Source organism: Pristiophorus japonicus, chromosome 2, assembly GCF_044704955.1.
Source record: "Pristiophorus japonicus isolate sPriJap1 chromosome 2, sPriJap1.hap1, whole genome shotgun sequence".
NCBI lineage: Eukaryota > Metazoa > Chordata > Chondrichthyes > Pristiophoridae > Pristiophorus > Pristiophorus japonicus.
In genome coordinates this window covers 88934164-88947829 of record NC_091978.1, presented here as the reverse complement: position 1 = coordinate 88947829, position 13666 = coordinate 88934164, and the positions used below count along the sequence as shown (strand labels likewise).

At 42.5% G+C, this 13666-nt stretch overlaps 1 protein-coding gene across 2 annotated transcripts in view; it reads left to right on the top strand.

Moving 5' to 3' along the window:
• The first annotated feature begins 3177 nt into the window (after positions 1–3177).
• ca9 (carbonic anhydrase IX) overlaps positions 3178–13666 on the top strand; it is a 155882-nt gene continuing 145393 nt past the window's right edge. For both annotated transcript variants that reach the window (XM_070862485.1, XM_070862484.1), the window contains exon 1: positions 3178–3434. In XM_070862485.1, coding sequence (XP_070718586.1) covers positions 3308–3434 — 127 coding nt within the window. In that variant the 5' untranslated portion in view covers positions 3178–3307. The remainder of the gene's footprint in view (positions 3435–13666) is intronic.

The window sequence follows — 13666 nt, the reverse complement described above, 5'->3', positions numbered from 1 at the left end:
CCCTCGAGCCTGCTCTGCCATTTAATAAAATCTTGGCTGATCTGATCATGGGCTCAGCTCCACTTCCCTGCCCGCTCCCCATAACCCTTTACTCCCTTAGCGCTCAAAAATCTGTCTATCTCCACCTTAAATATATTCAATGACCCAGCCTCCACAGCTCTCTGGGACAGAGAATTCCATAGATTTACTCCTCATCTCAGTTTTAAATGGGCAGCCCCTTATTTTGAGACTATGCCCCTAGTTTTAGTTTCTCCTATGAGTGGAAATATCCTCTCTGCATCCACCTTGTCGTGCCCCCTCATTATCTTACATATTTCGATAAGATCGCTTCTCATTCTTCTGAACTCCAATGAGTATAGGCCCAATCTACTCAACCTATCTTCATAAGTCAATCCCCTCATCTCCGGAATCAACCGAGTAAACCTTCTCTGAACTGCCTCCAATGCAAGTATATACTTCCTTAAATACGGAGACCAAAACTGTGCACAGTACTCTAGGTGTGGCCTCACCAATACCCTGTACAGTAGCAGGACATTTCTGCTTTTATACTCTATCCCCCTTGCAATAAAGGCCAGCATTACATTTGCCATTACTTGCTGTACCTGCATACTAACTTTTTGTGTTTCATGCACAAGGACCCCAGGTCTCTCTGTAGTGCAGCACTTTGCAATTTTTCTCCATTTCAATTATAATTTGCTTTTCTGTTTTTTCTGCCAAAGTGGATAACCTCGCATTTCCCCATATTATACTCCATCTGCCAAATTTTTGCTCACTCACTTAGCCTATCTATATCCCTTTGCAGATTTTTGTATCCTCCTCACAATTTGCTTTCCCACCCATCTTTATATCATCAGCAAACTTGGCTACATTAAACTCGGTCCCTTCATCCAAGTCATTAATATAGATTGTCAATAGTTGAGGCTTAAGCACCGATCCCTGTGGCACCCGACTAGTGACTGTTTGCCAACTGGAATATGACCCATTTATCCTGACTCTCTGATTTCTGTTAGTTAGCCATCCTCTATCCATTCTAATATATTACCCCCAACCCTGTAAACGTTTATCTTGTGCAGTAACCTTTTATGTGGCACCTTATTGGATGCCTTCTGGAAATCCAAATACACCACATCCACTGGTTCCTCCTTATCCACCCTGCTCGTTACATCCTCATAGAACTCCAGTTAATTTGTCAAACACACGATTTCCCTTTCATAAAATCATGCTGACTCTGCTTGATTGAATTATGCTTTTCCAAATGTCCTGCTACTGCTTTCTTAATAATGGACTCCAGCATTTTCCCATCGTCAGATGTTAGGCTAACCGATCTATTGTTTCCTGCTTTCTGTCTCCTTCCTTTTTTAAATCATCATCATAGGCGGTCCCTCGAAATGAGGATGACTTGCTTCCATGCCGAAAAGGGATGAATTCACAGGTGTTTCAATGAAGGACCTAATATTCTGGATCCCGAACTAGATCCTGAAAGGTGGAAGATGCCTGTGCGTGGATTTTTTTAACGTGTGGTGGCCATTGCATACCAGCCACCACACAGTCTTGACAGAGCTAGGTCTTGGTCCAGTGGCAAGGATAACCCAAGACAACTGGAGACCAGCTCTGCTGCACGGACCTAGTGCGCACACATATCACAGTGTGGGTTGGCCTTCGTCTCTTCTGGGCCCCAAATAGGGGCGTTACATTTGAGGTTTTCAAATCCGCTGGGATCGCCCAAGAATCCAGGGAATTTTGGTAGATTACAACCAATGCCTCTGCAGCCACATCTTTTAGGACCCTAGAATGCAAGCCATCAGGTCCAGGGGACTTGTCCATCTTTAGTCCCATTATTTTACCAAGTAGTACTTCTTTAGTGATAGTGATTGTATTAAGTTCCTCCCTCCCTAAAGCCCCTTGATTATCGATTATACGGATGCTTTAGTGTCTTCTACCATGAAGACCGATACAAAATGTTTGTTCAAAGTCTCTGCCATTTCCCTGTTCCCCATTATTAATTCCCCAGTCTCATCCTCTAGGGGACCAACATTTACTTTAGCCACTCTGTTCCTTTTTATGTACCTGTAGAAACTCTTACTATCTATTTTTATATTTCATGTTAGTTTACTTTCATAATCTATCTTCCCTCTCTTTATTATTTTTTTAGTTGTTCTTTGCTGGCTTTTAAAAATTTCCCAATCGTCTTGGCCACATTGTATGCCCTTGTTTTCAATTTGATACCATCCCTGATGTCCTTAGTTAGCCACGGATGGTTATCCCTTCTCTTACAGTCTTTCCTTCTCATTGGGATATATTTTGTTGAGAGTTATGAAATATCTCCTTAAATGTCTGCCACTGCTCATCAATCATCCCACACTTTAATCTATTTTCCCAGTCTACTTTAGCCAACTCTGCTTTCATAGTCTCCTTAAACGGTAAGGGAATAAGGGGCTATGGAGAGCGGGCAGGGAAGTGGACTTGAGTCCATGATCGGATCAGCCATGATTGTATTAAATGACGGAGCAGGCTCGAGGGGCTGAATGGCCTTCTCCTGCTCCTATTTCTTATGTTCTTATGTTAAGCTTAGGACACTTGTTTGAGATCCAACTTTCTCACCTGGACTTTTGTGAGTCCCCCTCCTTTGCCCCACCAGTAATAGGAGAGCCATCAGCCAGACTCTCTGGAACTCCTTTCCCAAGTCATTTTCCTTTCCCCGGTTTTCTTCTCTAAAAAAAATATCTTCTGAAACTCATCCTTTTCACCGAGCTTTCAGCCCCCTGATCGCTCCCCTCTTAGTTTGCTATCCATTTCCATTTTTCAAAGTTCTTGGTATTTGTTTTTTTTACATTAAGCTTATTCAAATGACATGTTATTAAAATGAATTGCTATGAGATTGTTTTATTGCAACACATTCATTTACACATTCAGTAGGTCAAGAACGTCTGCTATTCCTTTTAAACCACCCTGCACTAGAAAATCACCTTTAATCCTGCACTTTGTTCCCACCATTGTATCAGTGTTACACAGTCTGTGGAATCGCATTACATGCTGTGGCTCTCTAGCAAAGGCTTATTTTCTGCCTGGCAAAAAAATGTAATGTGGACACAAGGGTGGGCTATCACCTTTAATTGTTAGTAGGTACTTAAGTCAGCTTGCCATTCACTTGACGTTGAACACAGAAACCATTAGAGGAGGCAGAGTCACTGAAGCAGACCTTCAAATGGCAGCTTACTAGAGTTCTTAATGCCAGTGAAACCACAAATTAACTGAATAGATTTGGGAGAACCACAGAAGTTTGTGGTGAGCTCACTGGAGACTTTTTATGTTAAGGCAAAAACATACAACTCCTAGTATAATGCAGAGATTAGTGTTTCTGATTCTGGCTCAGCTTTTAACAACTGGTACATGTGATACAAATCCAGGTCCTGAACATGAAGAAAAACATGAAGGTAAGATGATTTGTTGCAAAGATAGCAATATTATATCATTGATTGATTTAAACAATCGTACGAGGGTGGACAAATTCATTTCCTGTATTTGCTTGGGAAATCTTAGAAATGTACTTTAAGCAGCTAGTTGTTTACTTGCAAAGCAATGTCAAAGTATTCTACCTATTTCAATAAGAAAAGGAATGAAAATTTAATGAGATTTAAAATTGTTAGATTATATTTTAGGATTTTTAGTCAATTTTAACAAGAGGTATAAAGTACTCAGTTTCCAAGCTATCAAGTGGAATGCTGTATTCAAAGACTGTCAGATATCTAAAGGGTATAAAACAGTTTGACAGGACCTTTGTATATAGTTTTTCACACTGTAATTATTCCAGTTGGTTGAGGCTCAAATATCACACTCTAAAATGCAAATTGAGCCTGCAAGTTTGAATGTATTTAGTCATGCTTTCAGTACAAATTACCATTTCTTTGTTAGTATTTACCACGACTAATTGTGTCTGCATATATGCAACGTGTGTAAGCATTCCCAGATTGCAATCAGTTTTTCCCAATAATTAATTTTTCCTGCATTTTCCTGGCTTCTTATATATTTCCCAGTATACACAGACACAATGAAGAACTTAGATAAGTATTCAGACTGTTAAGAGACTTTCATCAAAGGTGCTGCATGCAGGAAAATGTAAAGAAAAAAAAATTATATATATGCGAAGTATACAGAAAGAGTAACCTTTTCTGTCTTTATATATGCAAAATAATATAGATTCTAGCCTTGGTTTGCATATAAAGACAAAGGCAACTAAGGAAAAATAAAATAATACAGTTCTGTGTCCATGCATATATATACAAAACTGAGGGAGTGCTAAATTGTCGGAGGTACCGTCTTTTGGATGAGTTGTTAAATCAAAGCACCATCTATTGTCTCAAGTGAATGCAAAAGATCCCACAGCACTATTTGAAGATGAGCAGTAAAGTTCTCCTGGTATAGTGGCCAACCTCAATAAAAACAGATTTTCTGGTTATTTATCTTATTGCTGTTTGTGGGATCTATGAATGAATTGTCTGCCATGCTTTCCTACATTACAAAATGACTACACTTCAAAAATAATTAATTGGCTGTGAAGGATTAGGATGCCTTGAGGTTGTGAAAAGTGCTATATGTATATATATATATATAAATAAAAATATCTAAATATGTATATATAGTATGACATTATACATAGCACGCATTTCCTTATTTTATCTTTGATCTTTCTTTCCTCAATGTTTATTTTTGCTGTGCTTTCTCTGTACTAGAGTTTCTTTCTCTACCTCTCTTTCAATGTTCTTCTTTCCTTGCTTGTATCTCTCTCCAATTCAAGGCCCCAAATTGGTGGAGTAAGGTCTTGACATCTTAAAAATAGCCACTGAAATGATTGGCAAATCTGTAATCTTTTTTGACATAACCTTTAAAACTCTCAGTAGCTGTTTTGAAACCCGATAGCCCAAACCTTGGAGGACTTGTCATGTTCTTTTCCACTTCTCTGTCCTCACTTGTCTCTCTCCTAAATATGGTATCTTCCATTAATATTTGAATGCTGGATGTTGACATAGAGTAGTTGAACTTAACTGTGGGCGCCTTTGAGGGGAGCGGAGATGCGGTGCAGGACAGAAACTCGTGCAGGGAGCTTAGCACAACGTCTGGGCTATTTTAACTCTCAGGCCTCAACTGAATAAAGCAAGGCAGTCTCCCGCCCAAAACTGGTGGGAGCGATGTCAGGGCGGACAGAGGGGAGAAAAAATTGTTCTGGAGCCCGAGAACGCCGGGGACCCAAGGGAATGAGTCCTGCCAAAAAGTAAGCACTGGGGAGGGCAGTTGGCAGCCAATGCCATTGCTGGGTGGGAGAGGCAAGTCCGGGGCTAGGGAGAACCAAGGACTCCTTGTGGGGCCAGGGGGAGCACTCCTGCTCCTCCTGGTTCAGAAGGATTCCACGGAAAAGTTACATTTTTACAGTTACCTAGGCTTCTTCTGACCTCTCCGTGACTCCCGCCTTGGTTCAGCTGTCCTAGTTGACCCTGAGCGGGCCTCCTAAATCCAGAAGTTAAAATGACATTTTGGCGCCGAAGGCATCATCGTGCTGCGACTTCCTAATGTACAGTAGGTCCCCACCTACCAGGGACAGACAGCCCTCCGTGCCTGCTCTTATGTATGGTAAGAAAGGTGGGTGGGAGGCGAGGGGAACTGTTCGGGAACGCTATGCAACCACCTCCCCTCCTCCCGCACCATTTTAAGAAGCAGCTTAAAACCTACCCCATAATTACAAGGTATAAAAAGCAACTGCAAACTCAATATGGCGCCTAAACTAAAATGATCAAAATTTGTAATAGATTTTGTCCAGACCTAGCCTGAACATTCTATATAATTACATTTTTATTATACTTACAAAGATTCTTTATAAGTAATCAATTGATTCTCCTGAACACTCACAGGGTTGTTGTCGCAGCAACAAAACTTCATAGAATTATTCCATCATTAATTTTGCACGGCACCAGAGTAACAGACCTCTGTCAGGTCAGATGTTAAAACCTGCTACCTTAGTAACAGTAGACAGTACACATCATTGGCTGTAAAGTGCCTTGGGACATCCTGAGGTCATGAAAGATGCTAAATAAATACAAGTTCTTTCTTTACCTGTGACTGGTCAATGCTGACTGCCAGGCGATGGGTAAGTAACCTGGCCACCTCTAGAAAATGCCAATGGCTTTGGGAGGATGAGCACCTGGAAGAGCGTAGTGGGATGCTTGATGGAGGAAATGCTATGGAAAGTTAGATGAGTTCATTCTTAAACTGGCCAATGACATCCATAATCTGCCAGAGGTGACGTACTGCAGTTAATAACAAGTCAATGAAAGAACGACCATGGACAGTCCGAAACACAACACCAGAATTCAGGCTGCTGCTACAAATAGAGGTATGGAGGGCAGTCACAGAAGCTCCGACAATAGTCGACCAATAAATGTAGGGTTAGCTGAAGAGGGGTGGAAGGAAGCTCGTGTGGAGCATAAATGCCAGCATATACAAGTAGGGTTGAATAGCCTGTTTCTGAGCTGTCGACTTTATGTAACTCTATGTAAAACATTGCAGTCTATAAAGTAATTGCAAAATGAACGCTGCTGCTAAAGATGCTATGGGTAACCAGGGCAATGATCCATTTAAATAAAAGACATTACTCTGCATGCAAACCTTCTATTAATGAATATATGATTTGTTTTAAGTCAATTAAAAGTACATGCCTTTTGGAATTCCAAACTTATTTATATCTTTACAGCAGCTCTTTAAAAAAAAATTGATTTCGCCTGATAGCTACAGAGCTGTCATCTTAGCATAAGGACTCCATAGAATGAAGTTATCCCATTGTGCATTTGGTACAAAGCAACTTCTATGATTAATAAAAAATTGAAGTCTAGAAAAGTGCAGAATCTCAACCTGGAAGGGAGGAGGTAAAAAAAAAAGATATTTAATGCAGAGGGTGGTGAATGTATGGAACGGACAGCCAAGGAAGGCCGTGGGGCCCAATTGTATCAGCAAATTCAACAAAGAGCTGGATAAGGATCTGACAAAAAAATTGATAGACAAATATGACAAATATTATGGAAGATGATATTTGCTAGACACTGGGACTGGCCAAGCAGATTGCAAATATCTTTTCCGATCCTGAACATTTCTATGTTACCAGTTGATAGATTGGGACCAAAAATCCTCAGTCCCACTATGTCACTGTAAGTGCAGTGGAGTGGCCGCAGTGGATTTCAGCTCCTGACACAGCCAGAATCTCTGGGGTCACAGCGGGGTGACGTAAGTTGAATATCGTGGTGCCACTACAAGAGAAGGAGGGGCAGGAGTAGGGGTGGGAGACTGCCGATCCAGGCAACAGCTTCCAGGCTGTCCAGGCCAGTGGGGCTCACATCAACCCCTTGTCAAACTGGTTTGCTAAACGTATCTTGGAGCCCAGTTCACTGGGCAGTAGGCAGACCAAGGCTAAGGAAATTCCCAACTTGGGATATCATATCCCTTCATGGCCGCACTCTCTATGGAGTCGGCGACTGAACAACTTGACTCTTTCCATCAAGCACAACACAAAAGCTCTTCTCAGAACCACCCACCAACTTACCGAGAGAGCAGTGATCTGGGACCGGAACGGAGGTAAATTGGGATGGGGAATGGTTTCAGCTATTTCATTACATGGGTAATTTTTATAATGTCTTGTAACATGAATTTTAATAAATGTTACAATATGAGAGATGGGCCAAATTGCTGGTACAGAGTCTCATTTGCCCAGACAGTATGGAGAGAGGGCAGGAAAATGGAGTTGAGGCCAAGGTCAGATCAGCCATGATGTTATTGAATGGCGGAGCAGGCTCGAGGAGTCAAATGGACTACTCCTGTTCCTATTTCTTATGTATGTTCATGGTCATGGGTCATATACGGGGGAGGGAAGAGGGGGGTGGGGGGAAACGGAAGTCCCACCCTTCCCAGGCCCAGTTGGAAATTGGCAGCAAACGGATTTTTCACCCCCTGTTATAAATTTCACACCTCAATTGAGAAAGGCTCAAGAATAACAAACTGTAAAAGAATACCCATTGCATTATAACTGTTGCAACAGCTTGTTTTTCAAGACTAGTAGTGTGCTTGCCGACATAAAGTTACAAGTGGTTTGAGGTAAAACAGAAAATCTCCCGAATATGCTGAAAGGCTCAGCTTTCGCAGTGGACACAAAATCACAAGGTTACTATGGATGAGAAAGGTCATTCAGCCCATCTTAATTTATCCAGCCAGAAAGCTCTTTCAGTCACCCCATTTCAGCATCTATTGAAGATTAGGGCTATCAATTAATTACGGTTAACTTTTGTGGGTTAATGGTGGAAGTTACGCAGGGAGTGCCTGCAGTACATTTCACAATTTCTCATCATAAGCTTCCATACATTATGTTCTGCGCATGTGCATGGGTTGCCAAGGATGCCAGGATTGTCCTGAAGTCTCCAGGAATTAAAGATTAATCACCAGGACACAGCTGCGAGTGGCCTGGGAAAAAAATTCATAGGATATTAAAAAGAATTGTGGGGGAATTTTAACCTAAAAAAAACATGTGGGTTGGGGGCATGGGGGTAGTTAAAGTGGTAAAAAATGAATCCCGAACTCAACCCGCCTCAAACCCGCCCACTTCTAGTTTTAACGGAGGCGGGACAGGAGGTGGGTCCACTATTTAAATCATTGTAATGAGGTTGGAAGCCTCTTCTTTAAACTCCAATTTGTCTTTAACTTTAACTGGTCAGGTTTTGTACAACTCATGAAACCCGTCAGCAAATGCAAGGTGAGGACTGCTGGTTCCAAGAGATAAGTGCCTTTACACTTACCTCCTGAATCCAGGGTCCCTGCCTCACCCAGCCCCACGATTCATGACCCCTCCACGGGGTCTCCGATCCCCGCAACCCCCCTCCGCCTCAGCCTCTCCCCTGTCCCCCCAGGGACTCCAATTTCCCCCGCCCCTCCCCCCCAGTACTGCCCCTACCCCCTCCATCACCACCACCACATCCTTCTGTACTGCTGCTCCAGCCCTCAATGTCTTCAGATCCCCCTCCCCTGCTTCTCCTGCAGCGCCCTATCCATTTTTGATGAGGCCATATATCGTGGACCCACAAACGGTGAGGAGAATCGCCCTGCGCTTGACCGTGCTACTGTTCGTATCCAGCTCGTTGGCCACGAAGTACTGGTCAAGATGCTCAATGAAGGCTTCCCAATCATCACCCACAACAAATCTCTCAAGAATACCAAAGGTAGCCATAACGGCGTGAAAGTTCACGATGTGTTACTCGTTCAGACCACTCCCCCCACACCCCGCTCCTCCAGCCGGCCTGCGACAGCGATGTTCAGTCCCCTTCCGTGCAGATCCCAGCCCGTGATCACAATGTTCAGACCCCCTAACCGCCCACACCCCCTGGCGTGCTCCTCCAGGCATCCCCGAGCAGGGTAATTACAGAAAGTGCATTAATTGTGCCTCACTTTGGTTGTGGTAACACAGTCTGGCGACAGTCTTCAAATAGTCAGGGGCTGCAAAAGCTACACGCCACAAAATATTGCAAACAGCATTATATTGCATTGTAATCCCAAACTTTAAAGCAAATAATCTTTCCCAAGCTCAAGCGGTTTTCAGATTCCACCGTAATTAACTTTCATCCTTCAAAATGCCTTAATCTTGAGGAATGCAGCTATAAGGTCAAGGCTCATCGTAGCAGGTCTGCACGTGTTAAAGGAAGCATGAGAGAAGATGATATAAATCATGAATGAGTGATCAGGCAATGCCAACCTTGGATCTGAAAGTGCACAAGTTTAGCAATAGTGCAAATTGTGCTTTGAACGATGCAAAACCTGGGGTGTAAATCAAGGACCTGAGGTCTATTTCAGACTGCTTTTAGACTAGAACTACAGCATCAGGGTGAAGCAAAGCTGCACTGTGCCAAGCTAAACTTGTACTGTAAATGCACCCTTAAAAGTCTGTAGATTACAAGACTGAGGAAGGTAAAATGCTGCACAGTTTTAAGTCTTGATTTCAACAGTGAGAATACTGGGAGTAGGATGATCATAAACTATAAATGTCAACTGTGTACTATGTTGCATGACATTGATAGATTACCATATACCAAAACTGCAGCAAGTTAAAATCATACAGCAAAATAGTTCATGACGGAGAACATTTTCTTTGTTGAATGTATTTGAAATTAAGTCACTGATCTCTTCAGATCCCACTCACTCTGTTCCCCCAACTGCCCCCGATGCCTTCAGATCAGCTCCCCTGCTCCCCCGGCTGCCACAATACTTTCAGAATCCCTCCCCCTGCCCCCCACCCCCACTCATCTGGCCGACCCCGGCCCCCACCCGAACCCTCCCACCCTCCTCTGTGCAGCTTAGTGCTGCAGACCTACCCACCCGGAGACAAACTGAGGCTTCCCATGCTAATCAGGCCCTGCTGTTAAATTCAGCAGGGCCTGTGGGAAACTTTCCCGACCGCCTCGGAGCCCCAAACCGCCCCCTACCCCCACCTTCCCCATTAAAATTCAGCCCACGTGGCTTCCTTCCTCATTTTTTGGAACATTTTTGCTTATTATTTATAAAAATAATGGGCTGGAAATTACAGTCAGCAGTTTCCCGCGGACGAATGCCTCCGATCCGCAAGAAAAGTGCGCACCTACCTGGTACCTCCGGAGCTTCGGAATCTTGCGGTGCTAAGCCTGCGGGCATTCGCCTGCGTAAAGGCCCACGTATCCCTGGGGCGCATACAGTTCGTAAGCATCCCTGGGATCAAGTGGGCCAGCCCAACCAATCACATTCCACTTACGGAATTCCATTTCGGAATTACGTAAATTCCCTTTACGGACAGAATCTTCATAAGCATAATAGGAATCACATAAAAAACACTTTCACAGCACTTAAATAAAAATAAATCAATACACGTTAAAAATTAATGCAACCGGAATTAAACATTTAAAACAAAAATTTTATTTTTGGAAAAACAAATGTAATATTTTTTAAAAAGGGCCAGAAATAACCTAAACCAATCTTAAAGATTTTTGAATGTTAAAATTAAAAAAAAAATTATTTTAATATTTATTTACACCTACCAGGCGTAAGAATTTCATGGGCATTCGCTGGGCAGTAGTTGGTCAAATAGTCCAACTCTGCACCAGCGAATGCCCATTTCCTTCGGATTCATACGATCTGTTAAGCAGAATCTTGACAGATCGCAAATCAGATCTGCTGAAACCCAGAACTTGCGGGGCACTTACAGCTGCATGCATAGGCCCTGGAAAACCCGGGCCATTATAAAACGAGAATAAAGGCTGTTTGACCGGGTACGACGGTTGGAGGCACGAAGTCATGTGATGAAACCTCCAGGAATATATCCAGGAGAGTTGGAAACCCTACAGGTGGGACGTTGCTATGGTGACAGTAGAGTGTGAGTGCAACAGTGTCTGTCAGTGGTGATCATCATAGAGCCTGAGGCCAGCTGTCAGCCATGGTCCTCTGCTGGCCTGCTGCTCCATGGAACACCATTCATGGCCTGCAGCCGAGAGTGTTGCCGTGGTTCCGGTTTGAAGCTGTTCCTGCTCAGGACTTTTATGCTGGGTTGTTTCTTGAATTATAATAATAGCATCAGTAATAAAACAAATATTAACAATTTTAATCGCGAATATTTTTTTTTATTCACTTGACAACCCTACTGAAGATGCTTTATTTGTATATATTAGGTATTATAATAATCGGGTGCCGGAGACAATTGTAACAAGGGCAGATATCTCATGAATTTGATTCTGGTGGCTGCTAGGAGCAGAGAAAAACTTGAAGAAATTGTTCTGGGCATCAACAACAACAATGTGCATTTTTATAGTGCCTTTAACATAATCAAACATCCCAAGGTGCTTCACAGGAACTTTATCACATACAAAAATATTAGGACAGGTGATGAAAAGCTTGATCAAAGCGGTAGGTTTTAAGGAGCGTCTTAAAGGAGAAGAGCGCGAGGTAGAGACCTGGAGAGATTATGGGGGTGAATTCCAGAGCTTAGAACCTCGGCAGCTGGTCAACAAGCAAGCCATCGCCCAATCCACACTCCAATAACCCAAGGTCAGCAACTGATGGTTGAGTCTTTATTTGAACTTCTGACGCAGATGCAGAGCTACAATCAACATTCCCTGGGAAAATAAAGGTTTGACAGACAGGAGAAATGGTGTGTGAAGCATTGTCTCTGAGATTCAGTCAGGCCTTTGGCTTGAGACAGGATGTAGCAGCGCAGCTGCATAAACAGGGAAGTCTTTCTGACCTTGTAACTGGAGATGATGCAAAGGAACAAGAAAGAGGGAAAAGAAGAAAAATAAATACTTAAAAAATAATCAAACATATCCAAGTACTGGTGAAAGCCTCTCACAGGACTGTGGGAAGTATTAAAATACTCTGCATTTATATAATAGCCGCATTAAGATTAATATGTAGAGTACCACTTTCTCCCATTTGGGGAGGGGGAAAACCTTTGGACAACTTAGACTTTGTTACTCATGAATTATGCAGTTTTCTTCACTTATTTAATAAAACTGGTATTCTACAGTAACCATTATTTATTCATCAGGCTAATGATTAAAATCATTGTACAAGGAACATGATCAAGACTTTTCAGGCATTGGTCAGCTCAAGAATGACTTCAACAAAAGCATTAAATCTTCCTGTTTTCAAAAGGTTTTGCTCCATCCATGTGCATCCAGCCGTGGTCACATGTAATAGCTGTAAGTGGCGCTTGAGCTGTTGACTATAATAGATGGAACTGACCAAAGTAAGTTGATCTCTCATTTTTCCTGTTTACATAGCGTATAGTTTTGTATCAAAATGGTGATGAACCTTGGAATATCTTTTCACAGAGAGTGGTGAGAATGTGGAACTTGCTACCACATGGAGTGGTGGAAGCCGACAGCAGAAATGCATTTAAGGAGAGGTTTGATGCAAACATGAGGGAGAAGGGATACGGGGGTAGGATAGAAAGAGGTCATTAGAATGGGAGAAGGCTTGTGTGGAGTATAAACACCAACATAGACCAGTTGGGCCAAATGGCCTGTATCTGGACTCTATGTAATATATAATCATCTAACACTGGACTGTTACCAAATAAGAGCATAAGAACTTTTAGAAAAAGGAAAAGGCCACCAAATGCAAAAAGCACTCTCCTTTTCCACAGATAAACTGTACTTAATTGCCTTGTCTCCATTCGGAAACCATGCTTTGAAATTGTGCTGCTCCAGTCCTCCAACCCAACCATGTTCCTACATGTACCAACCCAACAGGGCCCCTTGCCTGACATCACTTCACTGGATATGCCAAACAGTGAATAACAGGGGTTTGGGCAACGTATGTATCAGAAGGTCTAGTGTGCCTCCATTAAAAGGCCAAAGGATTGAAATAATGAAGTATGCTATTTATTCAACTATCAAAAAAAGAATTTGATATGCATAGGTTGACACATTTGTTACTAATAATGCACAGAACAATTCCAACCCCAAGTATTTAAAGTTGAATTGAATAGCTGCAGATGTAACACCTTGTTAAGAAGAAACTTTGGCTCCACTTGTCACCCCTCCTTTCCTAAAAGCATCAACTTTTGTTGAAGTTTGGTCTTACAGACTCTATAGAAATTCAGCTCTGTAGTGCCCTG